This window comes from Lagenorhynchus albirostris, chromosome 10 (assembly GCF_949774975.1).
Source record: "Lagenorhynchus albirostris chromosome 10, mLagAlb1.1, whole genome shotgun sequence".
NCBI lineage: Eukaryota > Metazoa > Chordata > Mammalia > Artiodactyla > Delphinidae > Lagenorhynchus > Lagenorhynchus albirostris.
In genome coordinates, this window is record NC_083104.1 from 96,519,065 (window position 1) to 96,538,908 (window position 19,844).

The 19,844-nt window shown below is 41.5% G+C and overlaps 2 protein-coding genes across 2 annotated transcripts in view; one reads left to right on the top strand and one right to left on the bottom strand.

The window, feature by feature from the left end:
- NEDD9 (neural precursor cell expressed, developmentally down-regulated 9) overlaps nucleotides 1–19,844 on the top strand; it is a 503,823-nt gene that overhangs the window by 151,940 nt on the left and 332,039 nt on the right. The window lies entirely within an intron of this gene.
- SMIM13 (small integral membrane protein 13) lies at nucleotides 2,962–18,754 on the bottom strand. The gene is made up of 2 exons (XM_060163691.1): nucleotides 18,628–18,754; nucleotides 2,962–7,214 (listed from the first exon to the last, which is right to left on the bottom strand). The coding sequence occupies exons 1-2, from the start codon at nucleotides 18,701–18,703 to the stop codon at nucleotides 7,027–7,029; spliced, it is 264 nt and encodes an 87-aa protein (XP_060019674.1). The 5' UTR covers nucleotides 18,704–18,754; the 3' UTR covers nucleotides 2,962–7,026.

The window sequence follows — 19,844 nt, forward strand, 5'->3', positions numbered from 1 at the left end:
CGCCATTTCAACTCTTCTCAGTGAACCGAAACCAACCCCTGGACCAAGCCGTCATTAGGAGGCTGCCTCGGTTACAAAGGTAAGAAGTAAGGAAAGGCAGGTGGGAGTGAAGCTATGGGTTGCTTACTATATATTAATAAGTGTGGGGACTTCCCTGGTGGCACAGTGGTTAAGAGTCTGCCTGCCAATGCAGGGGACACGGGTTCGAGCCCTGGTCCGGGAAGATCCCACATGCCGCGGAGCAACTAAGCTCATGCGCCACAACTACTGAGCCTGTGCTCTAGAGCCCGCAAGCCACAAGTACTGAGCCCACGAGCCACAACTACTGAAGTTCGCGCGCCTAGAGCCTGTGCTCCGCAACAAGAGAAGCCACCGCAATGAGAAGCCCGCACAGCGCAATGAAGAGTAGCCCCTGCTCACCGCAACTAGAGAAAGCCCGCGCGCAGCAACGAAGACCCAATGCAGCCAAAATTAAATAAATAAATAAATTTATTTAAAAAAAAATTTTTTTTTAAAGAAGTGTGCTCAACAGGTGTTTTTAAAAATTTACTCCTTACAACAGCCCTGCACGTTCTCATTCTCACTCAGCAGACCAGGCAACAGAGAGGTTAAATAAATTGCCAACTATCAAGTTACAGCATCTGGATAGGAACTCAGTTCTGACCTGTATCCTCAGGGTGGCCATTTCCATTGGTCTTCCATGCACCTGGACGTATCCCCTCTAACATGCTCCACCCATGCCCTCCATCAGCCCTCCACCAATGATTCATCCTTGCCCTTCACCTTCCATAGCTAATCAATCACCAAACCCTGTCCAACTGACTCCCGTCAATATCTATTCCATTTGTCCCCACTGTCACCTTGCAGAAATTTCACATCTTCTTTTGCACAGACTTCTGCCAGAACTAGGTTACTCCAATTTCTTAATAATCAGATCTGAGCGGCATCATTCTTTAATATATATCAGTTTAACACTTGCTCTTTCTGCAAGCTCTTTCTTCATTGGCCTCAAGCACACTGCCTTCCAGGTATATTCCTGGTTCTCCGCAGTCCTTCTCAATGTCCTTGGTGGCCTTTTTCTTTTACCAGCCTCTGAAATATTGATGCTCCTAGGGGCCACTCCTTGGGTCTCTCCTTATTCTGGCTTATTCCCTGGCAGATCCTATTTTTGCCAACAGCTCCAACTGCATTCACACGCTGATGATCACTGATGGCCCTCCTACCATTTTCACAACTGTTTAGTATTTCTGTCCACCCAGTGGCCTGTAAGCACCTCAAATACAAATATGTATGCCCCAAACTGGACTCTCATCTTCCATGTCCCTTCAACCAGCCTCAAGCCTACTTCTTCCATACACTTCCCTCAGCGTTGTCCATCTCAAATGTTGAAATCATCCTTCATTTCTCCTTCACAACCCAGTCTCAAGCCCTGTGGATTCTTCATGTCCTCAAACTTCCCATGGCTGTCACTCCTTTCAAGCCTGCCACTAGCTTTCTATCACCCTGTTTCCATTGTGTCTCCAAAGGAGACCTCCTTGGGGCAGTCAGCATGAGCTTCCTAAGCCATCTGTACTTTGTCCAGGTGCCTGCAAGAACAGCCAGCACTTAGAACATTAAACAAAGCCGTTGACATTGCATACAAGATCTTTGATGACCTAGATCTTTCCTACTTCTCCAGTTTCAAAATGTTGCACCCCATAATCACTCTCCATTCCAGGAATAATCAACTATCTACGGTTCTCCAAACAAGGCATCTTCCCTCAACTCTGCCTTGGCACCTGCCCTTTCTCCTGTCCAGAACCCTGGAGGACGCCTACTCCGCCCTAAGATTCTTAGAGAAGCTTTTGTTGTCCTCAACTCCTTTCTCCTCCCCCATCCCCAGCCAAGTTCTCCATAAACAGCATCATTTTTCTAACCAAAGTACTTAATTGTACGTAGCAATCATGTGCTGGCTTGGAGAGGTGCCGGGGGACAGGATGAAGAGAAAGCATTCTCACAGCTCGTCTTTCATTTTCAGGAAACTCCTTCCTCCTTTTAAGGGCCACCTGACATCCCCGACCTTAAGGTCAGTCCTCCAAGTCCCCGACCTGGTCCCCCAGGTCATGGTCGTCTTCTCCATCCCAACTCCAGCCACGATGCAGAACTATTAGTGGCCATGATGACAGTCCACATGACACCCTAGAACGTGCCACAGTTCTCAGATTCCCCTTTGCTACGGTTGCTTCACCTCTAAAGTCCTAATCTCCACCCCAAACTTCCTATTCTATCCACTATATACATTACGGCACATGCATTTTATTATCTTCAGTCTCTATCCCTTTCCATTCGCCCCATTTATCAGTGCCTTACTGATCCGACTTCTCTCGCAACCCAGCCCAAACCCCACGGCCAGTCTCCGGCAATCAAGTGACCGTGCCCTTTGGACACTCCTACCCGACAAAGCCTGACCCTGACACGGTCCACTTTTTCCATTCTACATTCTTGGCAGCCGAGCACTGCAGAAGAAAAATCAGTACTTGGCACTCAGCCACTGCAATTCATGGTTTCCTATTGCAAATGGGTTCCAAGGCATCCCTCCATCTTTTCGCTTGGCTTTGGTCCATTCCCTCACTCAGTCTTCCTGGTGGTTAATACTAACAAAATGTGAGACATGATCTATGGTAAACAGATTTGCAAAACAATCTTAAAGGTACTGGATAAAGTGTGAGAAGAAAAAAGGCTAAACTTGAAGTGTAAATGAGCTCTAATGCTATGTGCCCTTAGGTTCCAAGTCAATTACTTTCATGGCACTAGGAATACTACTGAGATGTTGTCTTAATTCTTATAGATGTTTAGAGTTTGACAAAGGAGGTGAAGGGTGAACCACTGGTAAAAGTGGCTGGTTTCCAATCCCTCATGTCCAAGGTACCCTTCATGCTTCTTATTCTTTATCAATGAAACAAACACAACTTCTGTTTTCATTTTAATTTATTCTGTGTAAAGTGAAGCATCATACAAACCACAGAAGCTTTAGATATAGTGTTGACCAGTTCTAAAACAGTGAATAATCGTTTACACAGACTCATCTCTAATTTTACATCTCGTTATACAAAGGTACTATTAACACACACAGTTCTAATTCCTTATAAACCTATGTGTCAAGCAGCAAGATGACAATACATCATAGCATAGCACAGAATGTTTCCTCTAAGAAACCAGAGCAGCAGTATTTGGTGAATGGTTATGCATAGAACTGACTTAGAGGGGTAAACACTGGTCATAAAACAGGCGACACGTGTATAGTAACAAATGCAAAATGCAACTTTTTAAATTAATATAAGATAAAATGTTACTCTTTATGCTTTAAGTTAAAAACTATAGAATACTTTAAAGGCAGACAATAATCCTAGACTCCATAACAAAATACTATTCCATTAATTGCTTAAGGATCCATAACCTCTGAGTACTGCTCATTGGCTTTTTAAAGTCAACCTGAAATATAAAAGCACTTGAAGTTCACCAGTCAAAAGCTAAAGTTACATTGGTTACATGTCACATTAAAACATACCTTTTAAGAAAAACTGACTTTAAAAAATACTGCATTGTTGACTTAAAATAATTTCAAAAACTGTTGCTCTTAAAAGTAAAAATGCACTACTTTCAAACCTTTCAACACAGTTTGGTTTAAAATGCCCTATTTTGTGAATCCATTACTTAACATATTCCCAACTTTCAGCAAAATAACAGTTCGAAGTTGTTTTTAAATCTGATAACACCTGAAGAAATGGGTCAGCATGTCTATAAATTGGCTACCACCACAAAATGACGTATTTATGTTTCCACCATGAAAACATCACTACAAAAATCCACTGGATGAATTCTATTTTAGCTTTATGTAAATATTAAAAACCTTGGTTAACAATGTCACACAAATACTTAGCGTTTTTTGGCCTTGAAATCAGAGCAATGCTACCAATAAATTTGATACAGGCAATCTTCACAAAAGTTTCAGAAGCAAAAGAAGAAAAAGATTTGGAAATGGTTGGTTGGGAAGGAAAAGCACCCACCAGAATCCTCATTTTAGAATTAATCCTCAAACGATGACGTCCTTGCTCGCCATCACTGTTTGTGAGGATTCAAACAAGACTAATACTTGTGTCTTTAATGCTCAGGACCCTCTAAACTTTAAAACTGACCACAGGCTACTCCGTCTCCTACTAAGAAACTGAAAATGCACTTATGATGAGTTCTGTAAGTTCAGCTACAAAAGCACTAAAACAGGAAAAAGAACAAAAACACTATATCACACAAATAATTCTGTGTTAACAACTATTTCTCCTGCCTCTCTCAGTGGCCTTAGAAATATGTACTATGGCGAGTGTACTGGGGGGGAAAAAACGTTTTAAACAAAGGAATTCGTTTGTAGAATTCTCATATTGGCAGCAGTGATTTCACTTTCCTAAGAGTTAAAACACGGTAGAGTGTGAGCTATTAATATGCTTTGGTTATATTTCCCAAGCAAGTTAAGCAGAACATTTCACACAATTCTATTTTCAAAAGACATCCATAAAAGCATAAATATTAATAAATAATACCAACATGTACATCTTTCAGGGATTAATTTGTGGATGACCCTTGCAGATTTTAGGGGTTATATCGGCCATCATTCTTAATACTGACACAAGAGGAAGTTTACCAGTGTGTCAGCAACCATTACCTAAACCTAAGGTACCCACTACAAAGCGGAATCCACAGCTCCAAATATCAGACTGCAAAAGATCTAATTCAAATATCCTCCCAGCACCAAGAAGCATTAACGTTCTTTCTAACTGATGAGCATTTTAATGTGATATTTAGCTAGTATGAAGCATTCAAATTAATGCTTGAAACTTGTGTCACTGTTTTGTTAATCAATATAGTCACATAAAAACAGAAAACGGCATCCACTAAGGAAATAAAGACAAAGACTGTGCCCCACTCTCAGCGGCTAGGGACCTCTCCTTAGCAAATACTTAAAAGTAAAGTTATACTCTGTAAATTCCCTTTTAGTACATCCAAAGGGCTACAATGACAGCAGAGGTGTTCACCACCTTAGGGCAGAGCAGATGAACTGTTAATAAACAAACGAAACTATCAGCATGAAGTATGAGGTATCAAACAAAATTACACACCATCATAAAATAGAGGTGATATTCTGTAATGACTAGTTCTTGAGAAACAAAGGTTTAAAACGTAAAAAGAACTTGGATTAATAAAATAACTTGGCTTCGCATTTCATGCTTGTATAAAGCAGGCAGCACTGAACAGGAAGGTTCTTTAATCCACATCTCCCTTCCCCAGGCAACAGGCAGTCCAAAGTTCAGTGAAGACAAACGTGGGAACCTGGCAAGAATCATTTTACAGTAAAGCAGGCATTTTCACCCACTCTCTATTTTTTCCTCAATACCCAGTACCTCTGAGGTCTTGTCACTGAATTGCTGTTTGTGAAGAAGTATTTTCTCCACAACACATGCCTTGAGCATGAAGTCCTCCCATACAAAAGGAGTAACTAATCCTACTCTTCCTAAAGTAGAGGATAGGGCCTAGATTCCCAAGTTACTAGTCTAAAATCTTGAATAGGGTGCTCCAAAATGTATCTCACAGAGGATAACTATTTTAACAACATTCTAAGAGTCAGAATTAAGGTCCCCAATAAATAATTGCTATCCTAGAAAGAAAAATAAATTTACAGACTACTTTTTTTCCTAACCTAAGATGCCATCAGTTGTAAGACGCACCACATGTATCACTAAGAAAACACATAGGCAATTAAACTATGACACAATGCTTGTGTATCCTGTAGAACGGCTACTTTTTAAATTTACTCAAACAGCTTTTAGAGTTAAAACAGATCTTTATCGCGTCAATCTTCTGCATACGTAAAGAAAGTGTATGATGAAATAAGTTGGCTAAGTTATGACTATAACTTCATAGTCTTGAGTCTAACTCCTCTCAATCACTCAAATCACAGCCATCGGTGTCTGCATTCTCCCAGGCCACAGCACCCTTGGCATCATCAAGAGTGCTGGCAATGCAGCATCTCTTAATACAGCACTCCAGCACTGCCTGCGGTTTAATATCAGCAGGAAGCGCTGGACAAAATGATGTTTGACGCCTTAACGACAGTCCTGCTCGATGCATAAATCGATCACACCAGCCTCTTGTTGCTTTGAATTTTGTTTCATCTATTCCAAGGGTTTTGGCAATTTCTCCTGCCTTCAGCTGCATCGCCTGGCGTGTGACAGGCAGTCCTTTTGCACGTGTCTCACTGACAAAATGTAGCACAGCTTCGTCTACTTGTGGGTATCTTCCTTTCTTAGGTCCCGTAAAGCATTTTGTTGTTGCTTTACAAGAAAATATGGAATTTCGGTCATTCCTCCAGCGACGGATATTTGCTTCACTAATATCGAACATACGCCCTGCTGCTCTGTTTCCATGCTTTTCTGCATACACGATAACTTTTCGTTTCAATGCCGAATCATAGTGTAATCTTTTTGAAGACATTTTTAAAAGCCAATTAAACCTGACACATTTGATACCAACAACAGGACAAACCTTAAGTCCACACAGGCACAGGCGAGGATAATTGCACCATGACTACTGCCTGGTTGACAGTAATCATAAAATGCATCCCGATTTCAGACAAGGTATAATGCGGGGGGAAAAAAAGTACAACATAGAACTAATATTAATAAAATACGGTTTTTCAAGCCTGTAATATTTACCAGATTAACACCAGTGCAAGAAGATAAGCCCAAGAGTCAAAGAATAAGTATATATGTAGAAGTATATAAGCAAAAATTATCTTTACGATGAAATCTGCAATGGTCCAATTTGGTTGTAATTCCCTTTATTTTCATATGGCTTACATGTAAATCTTTTTTTGAATTGGACTTAAGATCCAAGAATGAATGTTCTTCAATCTTTTAGCAGATTGCAAAGCCAAGTCATTACAGAGAGAGACTCCCAGTGTCCTTTGTCATTCACTATCAGAAGACCACGCTCAGGTCAGTGGCCTTCATCAACAGGTACCCTCCTTTGGCGAGCAGATCTGATCCTGTGTGGAGATGATGAAGCATCTTCTTCTGTTTCAGACCCTGAAGGTTCATGATCTCCCTCCTGAGATCCTGTGTCTCCCACCAGTTCCCGAAGAAACTTGAATTTTGATAAAAAAAGATGCCAAACAAAATACCAACCTAAAGAGAGATAAAAACATTAAAAGAAATTATGACACACAGTATTATCAGTTGGGAACATTTCAGTTAATTGTGTGTGGGGTGTGTGTGTTATGAAATAGTATGTGTAATTTAAACGTATATGTGATTACAATTTATATAACAAACATTTATCAAGCATTTACTATGGACACGGCATAAAGATAAACTCTGGGATTCTACAGAATGGCAAAAACAGTTTCTGCCTTTATGGAATTGAGAATTCAAGCTTGGTCCATCTACATCAAATTTATAATGAGATTATGAAATCTAAGTAGAGTGTTTATTGTATTAAACTCAACTTTTTGAGAGCATTTTTCTGGGGAAGAAAGAATACACCTCGCTATTTACCTGGACATTCACACCCCAATGCCAGTATTTACTAAAAACAAGTGTGCTTCAATCAGAAAGCAAGACAGTAAATGGCAGGATTTACTAAATCACCTGCACTTTGGTAAAAACTTCTCAGGACCAAACTATTCAGGAAGTTTCTAGAAATAATAAACTTTCACAGAAAATTAATAAATTTTCTTTAATTACACAATGCAAGATGAAAAGCCAGAGCACCAGTATCTTAAATTCAAGATTTTAAAAAATACAGTGTTTTCATGTCAAAGCCATTAAAAAGGCTGAATAACTCTCCTAAAAAAAAAAAATTACTAACCAAGTTTTGCTTGTTTTTGCAAGGAGTTTTAAGTTTTAGACGTCCACTAATATAGAACTAACAGTCAATAAAGGAGAACACAGGAGATAAAACTCCTGAAGCCATGACTGGTTGCTCTGAAATGTTAGAGTACTTCATAAACAAAACTAACCACTGCTAACAGTTTTCCATGCTAGCGTGTATTCTCGATGCCTTCTACTTTAAAACTCTCTAGTTTCACAGAAAAGCAATGGACCATAGCATATTCTGATGACTAGCATTTTATGGAAACAAAATCCAACCAGCTTTTCTACCCCAGCATCACAAAGGCCGAGATGAATGGCCACTTAAGGAAGTTTCTAATTTTACTTGTTTCTTTCTTATAATCTCTGGGGGGAAAGATGAACATAAAATCCTTGGTACTAAAAACCTAACTTCAGAGACTTAACCCTTTTCTCAAGTTTTTGACTTCCTTTAAGCTTGAGTGCTGAGTGCTAACTGAACCACACCACAAATATATTTTAGTCAACTGTGTGAGTAAAGCACCTAACTCTGTAAGACAGTATTTTAACGATACTCCAAATCAGCAAGCTCTCTCTTCACTCAAAATTCTTTGTAAAAATAGGCACAGCGAGGTAGAGGGAAGAGCACTGGAGGGGTCAGGGGGCCCAGGCCTGACAGAAGACTGATAAAGCCACTGTGAGGAATAAATAAATAAAGGGCTTAGGTGCCTAGCACCGAGTCCACATTTGGTAAACTGCTCAATCGACAGGAGCTGTGGCTGTCCCTGGGCAGTGGGATCTGGGGTGACTTCTCCTTTGTTCTTGATTATCTTTTTTATTGAGATACAGTTCACCTATCATAAAATTCACCATTTTAAAATGTACAAGTCAATGGTTTTTAGCATATTAACAAGGTTGTGCCGCCATCACCATTATCAAACTCCAAAACATTTTCATCGACCCCCAAAGAAACCCCATACCCATTAGCAGTCCCCTCCCCAGTTCCTCCCTCCCCAGCCCCTGGGAACCATTAATGTACTCTCCTGTCTCTGGATTTGTGTATTCTGAGCGTGGCATACAGACGGAATCACAGTACGTGGTCTCGTGTGCCTGGCTTCTTACACTTAGCATATATTTTCAAGGTTCATCAAACACGTTGTTGCAGGTATCACATTATTCCTTTTTATTGTTGAATAATATTCCATTGTAAAGACACATCACATTTAGTTTTAACCATTTACCAATTAACAGACCCGGGCAGTTTCCACTTTTTGGCTGCAATGACCAACTGCACAAGTTTTGCACTGACGTGTTTTCATTTCTCTTGGGTATACAACAGACCTTCGAACAAGACAGGGGTTAGACCCTCCCCACAGCTGAAAATCCACCTGAAACTTTACAATCCACCCTCCATATCCACAGTTCCACATCCAAGGATTCAACCTCAGATCATGTAGTGGACTGCAGTGTGTCTTTAGTGAAAGAAATCCGCATGTTAAGTGGACCCACACAGTTCAAACCCATGTTGTTCCATGGTCCACTATACCTAGGGGTAGAATTGCTGCGTCATATGGTAACTTATGCGTAACCATTTGTGAAATTGCTAGTCTTGTCCAAAGCAACTGTGCCATTTTACACTCCCATCAGCATGGTAAGAGGTTCTCAACTTCTCTACATCCTCACCAAGACTTTTCATTGCCCGCCTTTTTTATTATAGTCATCCTAGTGGGTGTGAAGTGGTTTATCATTGTGGCTTTTATTATGGCATTTCCCTAATGACTAAATATGTTAAACATCATTTTCTTGTGTTTATTGGCAATCTGTAAATCTTCTTTGGAGAAATGTCTATTAAATTCCTCTGCCTACTTTTTAATCAGGTTGTTTGTCTCTTTAAGTTGTAAGAGTTCTTTATATATTCTTGAAACCAGACGCTTATCAGATATATGATCTGCAAAACATTTTTTTCCCATTCTGTGGGCTGTCTTTTCACTGTCTTGATAATGTTCTTTGAAGTACAATAGTTTTTAATTATGATGGAGCCTAATTTATCATTTATTCTTTGAGGAAATCCAATTTATCGTGTTTTCTTTTGTTGCTTGTGCTTTTGGTGTCATATCTAGGGAACCGCTGACTAACCCAAAATTATGAAGATGTATGCCTATGCATGCTTCTAAGAGTTTTAGTTTTAGCTGTTACACTAGGTCTTTGATCGATTTTGGTTAACTTTGGTGTGAGAGAGAGATCCAAATTAATCCTCTTGCATGTGGATACCAAGCTGTTCCAGAACTATTTGTTGAAAAGATTGTTCTTCCCTCCATTAAATTGTCTTGGTACCTTTGTCAAAAATCAAATGATCGGGCTTCCATGGTGGTGCAGTGGTTGGGAGTCCGCCTGCCGATGCAGGGGACACAGGTTTGTGCCCCGGTCCGGGAAGATCCCACATGCTGCGGAGCGGCTGGGCCCGAGAGCCATGGCCGCTGAGCCTGCACGTCCGAAGCCTGTGCTCCGCAACGTGAGAGGCCACAACAGTGAGAGGCCCACCGTACGGGGGGGGGGGGGGGGGGGGAAGTACAGCTCCAACAATTCCTCCCACCCAAACCTGATATGCAGACACGAGAAACTCCTTACCTACTCTTATTCTGTGGGGCGTGGGTCTTATACCTTATCCTGAGATTGTAAGAGCAAAATGGGAGGGAGGGACAGAGGAATAGCAGTAAGGAGGGGGTGGAGGGGGCAGGGAGAAGGACTGTCCACAATTATATGTACTTAGTCAAAAATTTACACTAATTGTTAAAACAAGTATTGCAGTTTTTCATAGTTTAAAAGGCAAGTCTGTGAGTCAGAAAAACTGGCTGGCAACAAAGGGTGTGTGTCCTGGGATAAGCAAATAAGCACTCAACTTGCGTGTGCCAGTAACTAAGCATTAGTTCACAGGACGGATCTCATGAAACATAACCGTATATTGTTTTTCTATGCAAGAGAAATGTGCTGGCAGCAGAAGGGTAGCAATGGCAGATGAACTTGAACGACGGACCATCACTGTCAACACACCACAAACCCAGGGGACAGTAGTAATCAGAGTTCTCAGTTCATGAAATGCTTTACATTCGACATCTCATTTAATCCTCTCATTAGCTCTCTGAATTAGTGAGACTAGGAATCATTATCCCCATTTTCTAGATAAGAAATCAAAGGCTCGAAGTGACTCATAACCATTGAAAAGGGCTAGCTCGGCAAAACAGCAATGAATTCAATAAGTGTATCAAATTTCTCATATTTTCATAGTGAAAGTATGGCTAAAACACAAAACACTAATTAGGGAATGAGAATATGATTTCCTACCCAAGATCTTTTTAGTTCAAAAAGCCCAGGTGAAAAACAAAAACAAAAACAAAAACAAAAACAAAACAAAACAAAAAAAAAGCCCAGGTGCAGTAGAACAAAAAATTCTTATCTTTGTGGAATCATTCCTCCCATGGAGTTAATCCCACCTTCATGATGATATCTAAGTGGTTAACTGACTGGCTCAATACCAATCTTGATTTGTATAAAGCTCTTTTCCACCTTCAATCCTATAACCTTATTTTCCGTTTACACAGAAGGCAGCTAAGGTTCACTGCTAAGTAATACGTCCAAGGCCAAGACACAGGCAAAGTGAAAACAGAATCATGCTCTCCAACCCTTCCCACCAAGCTCCCTCTACTGCACATCCTTCTGTAAAGACACACTGGGCGGCCCCAGCAGACAAGCCCCCGGAGAAACCATCACTGACCCAACACAACATGGACCGCAATACCTCCACACCCAAAACCCTGTTACCCAGTAAATGGAAGACAGATTTAAAGTTCCCTTTAAAACCTCTCCTCTTTTTATTTTCCTCTCCTTCCAGTGATCACAACACTCCCATAGATCCAAATATTACCCCTAGTATAGAGGATGACCAAATTTTTCATCCATACTTTCTACCTTTCTTAAACCCCAGGAAGGAATCTCTACCTCTGGCTTGAAGACATCTTTAAAAAGTATACCCGTTCAACAGCTCCTTCTCCTGATGTGCACATTTCTGTAATGGGTGTTGTATCCTTTCCCCATCTCTCAGGTGGGAAAGAGCATATTTCAGCCCTACCCTGCTTTACTTCAGTGCTATAGATTCTACCTTAATAAACCCTCTCCCATCTGTTTCCTTCGTTCTATTCCTAGTGCCATTCTCTATCCTACGTCAAATCCTTATTATCTGTCAGCTGGATTTACCACCACAACTTCTTATAACCCAGAGGCACACTGGACCCACACTGCTTGGCCATGAATCCTAACTCAACAGCTCACTCGCAATTTGGGCAAGTTAACCTCTATGTGCCTCAGTTTCCTCATCTATAAAATTGAGACAACAGCACCCACTTTCAGAGTCAATGTGGTAATAAAAAGAATTAATGTGTGGAACCTAGAAAGAATGCCCGCACATAATAAACACTCATCAAATGTTATCCATTGTTACCATCTCTTAGGCTCCAATCTCTTCCTCTCCAGGGCAAACTCCACAGACAAGAGGTTACTACCACTGCCACTGAGCTTTTTAAGCATCATGAACACATAATTTTTGCGTCTTTCTACTGTACTATCTCTTCAGTAGAGTACTCTCTTGGGTGGCTGCTTTAGCATTTCATGCTCACTTCCATCCTTCATTGTCTTAATAACTAACTGTCATCCCCCCAAGACGTGAGTTCCTTAAGGAAAGAAAATTTATGGTTTATCTATGGTTTCCACTATGTCCTCTATGTCTTAGAAGAGCATCTGGCACAGAGTAGGTAGTCCAAACAAACCATTCAACTTCCATCCTCCAACCCCAACCCCCAACACACACCAAAAGTACCATACATTTAAGTGGTTAATGACTTTCACCAATTGATCCATTTCAGAGCTCTTAAGATTTCTACTATGTAACAGAGTAGCTGATAAAAAGACCTGCCGAACGATGTTATTGACAACATTGATATTGAACAATGTTATCAACCAAGTTGACCTGACATGTACAGAACATTCCACTCAGTAACAGCAGAATAAACATTCTTTTCAAGTATAGGCAGAACATCCACCAAAACAGACCATTAATTCGTCTCATTAAGTGTAAACCTTCCTAAACTTGATACACTTTTCTCACCATAACAAAATTAAACTAGAAAATGATATATGGGGGGAAAATGTCCTAAATAAGTCATGGTTCAAAAGAGAAATCACAAGTGAAACTAAAAAATATTTTGAACCAAATAAAGTTTTTTTTAAAAAAATCAAAAGTAATACCTGGAAAGAAATTTATATCATCAAATAGCTATTTTTTTTAATAAGAAGGGTCTAAAATCAATAATCTAAGCTTCCACCATAAGAAACTAGAAGAAGTGCAAACTAAAATCAAAATAAGTAGAAGAAACGAAAGATATAAGCATAAGTCAATGAAATAAAATATGGACAAGTAAAGAAATTAAAAAATCAATAAAACCAAAAACCAGATTCTTTGAGATCAATAAAATTTATAAACCTCTAGCCAGAGTGATAAACAAGAGAAAAGAACACAAACAATATCAAGAATGAAAGAGAAGACATCACCACAGATCCTACAGATATTAAACGATAATGAGAGAACATTAATTCAGATTAAATAGACATAGTGCTTGAAAGACACAAACTACTACAAAAGCTCACTCAAGAAGAAACAAGTAACTGGAATAGCCTAATATTAGCCCAAATGAAAGATACTGAATTGCAGTTAAAAGGTTTCCCCAAAGTCCTGGCCTAAATTAATTCTACCAAACATTTAAGAAAGTATACTAGGGATTACGCTTTATTAATTTTTGGACACTCATGACCTCCATCACAGCACCTGAACATAACAGTTCATTAAGTGTATTTTATTGAGTAATACAAGGGTTATCCACCTTGAGATAGCCTTGGTTTGTACCACATTTAAGACTGTATTTGTAATAGAAATTTAATAATTTATATTGAGGAATCTGTCTTCATTTCTTCTTCAAATATATGAGGGCCTTCTACATGCTTCTACTCTCTAGGATCCAGAAATAGAGCAGTGAACAAGCCAAAGAAGGTCCCTGTCTTCACTGAGCTTACGCCCTAACTGGGAGAAACAAACACATAAAATACAGTCAGCCCTCTGTACCCATGTGTTCCACATCTGCAGATTCAAACCACCACAGACAAAACTGACAAACATAGACTGAGGAGATGGAAAAAGGTATTCCGTGCAAATGGAAATGGATAAAGACGATGAAGTATATGTATACAATGGAATATTACTCAGCCATAAAAGAGAATGAAATCTTGCCATTTGCGACAACCTGGATGGATCTAGAGGGTATTGTGCTAGTGCAGTAAGTCAGAAAGAGAAAGAAAAATACTCCATGATTTCACTTACACATGGAATTTAAAAAACAAAACAACTGAACAAACATAACTAAACAGAAACAGAGTCATAGATACAGAGAACAAACAGGTGGTTGCCATAGGGGAGGAGGTGGGGGAAAGGGTAGGGAAGATTAAGAGGTACAAACTTCAGTTGCAAAAGAAATGAGTCACAGGTATGAAATGTACAGAGTGGGGAATAACATCAAGATTTATGTAATAGGGCTTCCCTGGTGGCACAGTGGTTAAGAATCCGCCTGCCAATGCAGGGGACACAGGTTCGAGCCCTGGTCTGGGAAGATACCACATGCCGCAGAGCAACTAAGCCCATGCGCCACAACTACTGAGCCTGTGCTCTAAAGCCCATGAGCCACAACTACTGAGCCCACATGCCACAACTACTGAAGCCCGCGCACCTAGAGCCCGTGCTCCGCAACAAGAGAAGCCACTGTGATAATAAGCCCGTGCACCACAACGAAGAGTAGCCCCCGCTCACCGCAACTAGAGAAAGCCCGTGTGCAATGAAGACCCAACACAGCCAAAAATAATAAATAAATAAATAAAAATAAATCTATAAAAAAACTATAAACAAAAATAAATCTATTAAAAAATATTTACATAATATCTTTGTACGGTGACAGACGTAACTAGACTTTCACGGTAATCACTTTGAAATGTATAGAAATATTAAACCACTATGTCCCGTAACAGGAACTAACAGTGTGGTAGGTCAATTATACTTAAAAACAAACAAACTGGGCTTCCCTGGTGGCGCAGTGGTTGAGAGTCCGCCTGCCGATTCAGGGGACACAGGTTCGTGCCCCAGTCCAGGAGGATCCCACATGCCGCGGAGCGGCTGGGCCCGTGAGCCATGGCCGCTGGGCCTGCATGTCCAGAGCCTGTGCTCCGCAACGGAGAGGCCACAACAGTGAGAGGCCCGCGTACTGCAAAAAAAAAAAAAAAAAAAAAAAACCAAACAAACTCAAGAAAATGAGATCAGATTTGTGGTTGATGGAGGAGGGGTGGGATTGGATGACGGTACAAACGTCCAGTTATAAGGAAAGTAAGTACTAGGGATGTAATGTACAACAAGATAAATAAAAGTAACACTGCTGTATGTTCTATATGAAAGTTGTTAAGAAAGTAAGTCCTGAGAGTTCTCATCACCAGAAGAAAAAACTTTTTTTCTATTTCTTTAATCTTGTATCTATATGAAATGATGGATGTTCACTAAACTTACTATGATAATCATTTCATGATGTATGTAAATCAAATTATAATGTTATACACCTTAAATTTATACAGAGCTGTATGTCAATTACATCTCAATAAAACTAGAAGAAAAAAAGACAAAACTGACGCGACTTCCAGATGGAGTTGATATTTATAAGGAAAGGAAAGGGCAAAACCAAGGATGACACCCAAGTCCTTGGCTGCTGACAACATGTGAGGAGGGAGGGAGAAACAGATGGTAGAAATCAAAAGTTCTGTTTTAGATGTGTTTAGTTTGATATGGTTATTAGATCCTCAAGTGGAGATATTGAGAATAAAAGTTTGATGCACGAACCTGGGGTGCAGGAGAAGAATAAGAGCTGTAGATTTAATTTTAGTCATCAGTTACAGTTACTATTTAAATCTTTAGAACTGGGTAAGATGAGTAAGAGAACAGAAGTAAGGCGAAAATAGAAATACTATATATTTGTATTATAACGTAATGTAACATAAAAATACAATAGAAAATAGCATGCATCTCATGGAGTAATGGCAAGTACTAGTCTGTAAAATTTTTATTTCAGAGACAAGAGAGATAATGGGTAGATAGATGTGGATATAACTAATTGATATACGTAATTTATCTATATATACTTACAAATGTACTGGGAGCAATGAAAATTTATTTCCTATCATAGATTGTGATCAAAAAAAGTTAAATTCTAGCGGATGAGAAGCCAGGAAAAGATAAACAATTAACCACTATGGTAGGAAGAACACCATGAAAGTATAGTGTACAAAAGCCAAGAGAAACGCTTCATGGAAGGAATGCTCACCTGTATAGAATGAGTATGAGAGGTTACCTATCAATACAATTACAACTCATAAGGGACCATGGACTTGGTAATATGGAAGCCATTTGTTATGAACCTTGACAAGGGCAGTTTCAGTGAACAGTGGGAGTGGAAAATATTTTTAGAATGAATGAAAAGCAAGAAAGTACAATCAACAGAGACAGGAGAAGGTAGACCTCCCTAAGGAACCTGAAATTTGAAAATCGTAATTCACTATGTGAAAGAATCGGTCAGAGTTCTAAAATAAACTAGGTTATGAGTTTCTTGGGGCAGACCCGTGTCATCAATTTTTAATCCCCAATGTAACTATATTTGGAAACAAGGCCTTTAAAAGGTTATTTAAGGGTAAATGAATTTATAAGGGTGGGGCCCTAATCCAATACGACTGGTGTCCTTATTACATAAGATTAGGACATGGACACACACAGATGAAAGTCCCGGAGAAGACCGCCATCTACAAGCCAAGGAGAGAAGCCTCAGAGGAAATCAACCCTGCTGACACAACGATCTTCAACTTCTAGCCTCCAGGCTACAAGGAAATAAATTTCTGCTGTTACACGTCTGTCGTACATCGTTACGACAGGCCTAGCACACTAATACAACACCCTAGTTTCTCTCTCAAATTTGGTGGGATCCTTCCCGCCTCTTCCTAAGCCCCAGGCCCCTCCTAGTCAAAACATGAAGCTATCACATCATTCACTCTCCCAACAAAAAAGTGCTTGGATTACTTCTTAGAGCTATTAGTCTTGACCATCTCAATCAAAATAAGGCATTCTTTTACTTACCATAGGTCACCTCTCATTCTATAATGTTTTCTGAAACCAAAGGCAGGGTACTTTTAGAAAAATGAGTAAAATTTAAGTCAAATAGCTATTGGGAGCGGAGAGAGCAAGTCTAATGTATGCAGCAATTCGGAATTTTGAGGCCCCAAAGGCAAGTTTGGCAAATATTCTATCTAAGGTGTTGTTACATGGTTTACATTTTACATTCCTATCTCCAGGTAGCTTGCTTCTTCAAGTTAGAAAAGAAAGCATATGTTTACCTCCTTCCTCACATCCAAACAAATCACATAGATCTGGTTTTCCTTACTTCAAGGATCTTAAACACCTACAGTTAGCACAAAATCCTGACATCACAAGCAGGAAACTGAGAAAGGCTTTCCAATTGTTTTATCATCAGAAAAGAAAGGCTGTAAGTTAGAAGCTTTAACTCTAGTGCCTTAGTAAAAGCAAGAAAATTAAAAATATACATACAGGTATATAAATACAAATATATATACATGTCTATGCACGTATAAAAGCAAGAAAATTAAAAATATACATACTAGTGTATAAATACAAATATATGTCTATACATGTATATGCACGAGTGTCTCCAAACATGGCTGATACTGAGCATTTAGTACATTAATCATGCAATGAATAAGCCCTATAGTATTTTGAATACTGACCAAATTACTGCATCAACCTGAACCCCCACTTCAATAGTATAATTATCAAAAAATACTCACTGACATCTCGTTCTAAACACTTACCAAATTTTCACAACTGCTCAGCCACTTGGCTAAGAGAGCTGTGGTTATCAGTTACTGTGCGTTAAAAAAAAAACTACAATTGCGCTAATATTACCTTGAGAAAAAAGTTTCACGTCCTCTCGTTCCATGAAGGAAAAAAAAAAATCACACCAAACAAAACAGCACCATTATTACAGAACTAAGAGTTAGGTTACCTGACCCTGGAAGTTTAATATAGCCGGTGTTTCTAAGTCCTGCCGCGTCTCAACATTTCTGCTTGGAATTTAGTTTAAGCCTGAACTCCAAGGAAACAAAAAATGTCACGCGTGCTTCAAACCCAATTCTGTCCCTGCCCCTGGTTAAACGAAGGTACTGAAACCTCGCTTTATCATCAGAGTCAGAACGTGTCAAAAAAGAAAAAGGAGTAATCAAATCACTTCACCTTCGGATACAGGCCAAGGTTAAAATCTAAGCAGACTGCGGTAAGAATGGCCATCCTGCCGGTGAAGCAGGACCTGCTTTAAGCCCGAGTCAAGATGCCCAGCCCTGGATGCTGTTCTTCCCTCTCCTGGATGACAGCGGGCCTGTCGTGGATCAGGGCTCACTCCCGAGAGGTAAGTGAAAAACAGATGATTTGAAGACACTTGTCCACCCAGGCCTTCTTTTTTTCTTTTAAACCAGACAAAACAAGCCAGTCGACCAGACGCAAGCCGGCGTGTGTACCGCGGAGTGTAACTGCCCCGCGCGACTCTTCACTCACCGCACACCATCAGCAGCAGCACGATCAGCAGCGTGGCCACGAACACTAGCAGGGTCAGCCCGACGCTGTGCCACATCTTGGGGGCAGGAGGGCGGCCGGCTCCGGGCGGCTGGGCGGTGGGCGCGGGCGGGCCGGCGGACGGGCGGGCGGCGCGGCCGGGGCTTCAGCGGCCGGCGCCGGGCGCGGCAGGGCGCCGGGGCGGCATGAGCGGAGGACGCCCGGCAGCGCCCCCAGGAGGCGAGGCGGGGAGGGGCGGCGCGGGGGCGGCACCGCGGCCGGCCGGCCGACAGACCCACGGTTCTTCTCGGTCCGGCCGACTGAGCGCGGGCGGGAGGAGGAACGTGGGGCGCCCCTACCTCCTCATCGCTCCGGGGAACCGGGGACGCGGCGCCCGGAGACCCCGGTGGCAGCCGGATGTGCTTCCATGGCGGACGCCGCGCGCCCGTGGAGGGGACAGAGGGCGCGCACTGGAACGTGCGGCGGCCACCCGGCCCTCGCCGCCGCCCGCCCGAGGGTCCCTCGACCCCCACTGCCCGCAGATAACGTCTCCCTGCGACGTCTGCGGCGCCTACCCGCCCCAGGCCCTCTCCCCCAGCGGCAGCTCATCACCCAGCGCCCCCACCGCTCGCCGCCTCTGCGTCGCGAGGGCTGCTGGGAGACGAAGTGCAGAGCCCGGTGGAACCTTGAGGAGGCCACCCCGAAGGGGACTACAACTCCCAGAATGCACCTCCCACTCAGCTGCTTTGCTTCTCCCTCCCTCTTCCCCCGTTCCTTTGGTTTTCCTCAAGCCAGAATCTCTGTCTACCGACTGCTGTTCTCGGAACCCGTGCCCTTGGCTGCCCCTGCTGCGCTGTGCCAAAGCGCCAGAGTGATTTCAAACGCACAGTCGTTTTGTTTAAAGCCGTGACTGACGAAGCACGAAGAAGGAAGAAAGGGCAGGCAGCTGACTGAAAAACTGGTTGCCTGTGAACCTAGCCCTATTGCTGGGGGCGGAGGTTGGATACTTGGGACTTCTGAGGAAATACCAACGTCCCTGCCTAAGAAGGGGGCCAGAGGCACGGAATCTCCCTATTTCCCGTGTAATAGATGTTGTTCTATGTTTTTATAGCTAATGTATTTCGGAAATGGCCCGCGAGGGACTTAAGGACATAGATTTGCCCTTAATTCGCCTGAGTTACGAATTTAATTCAGCTGCTTCCTTGAGACCAAGTGACAGA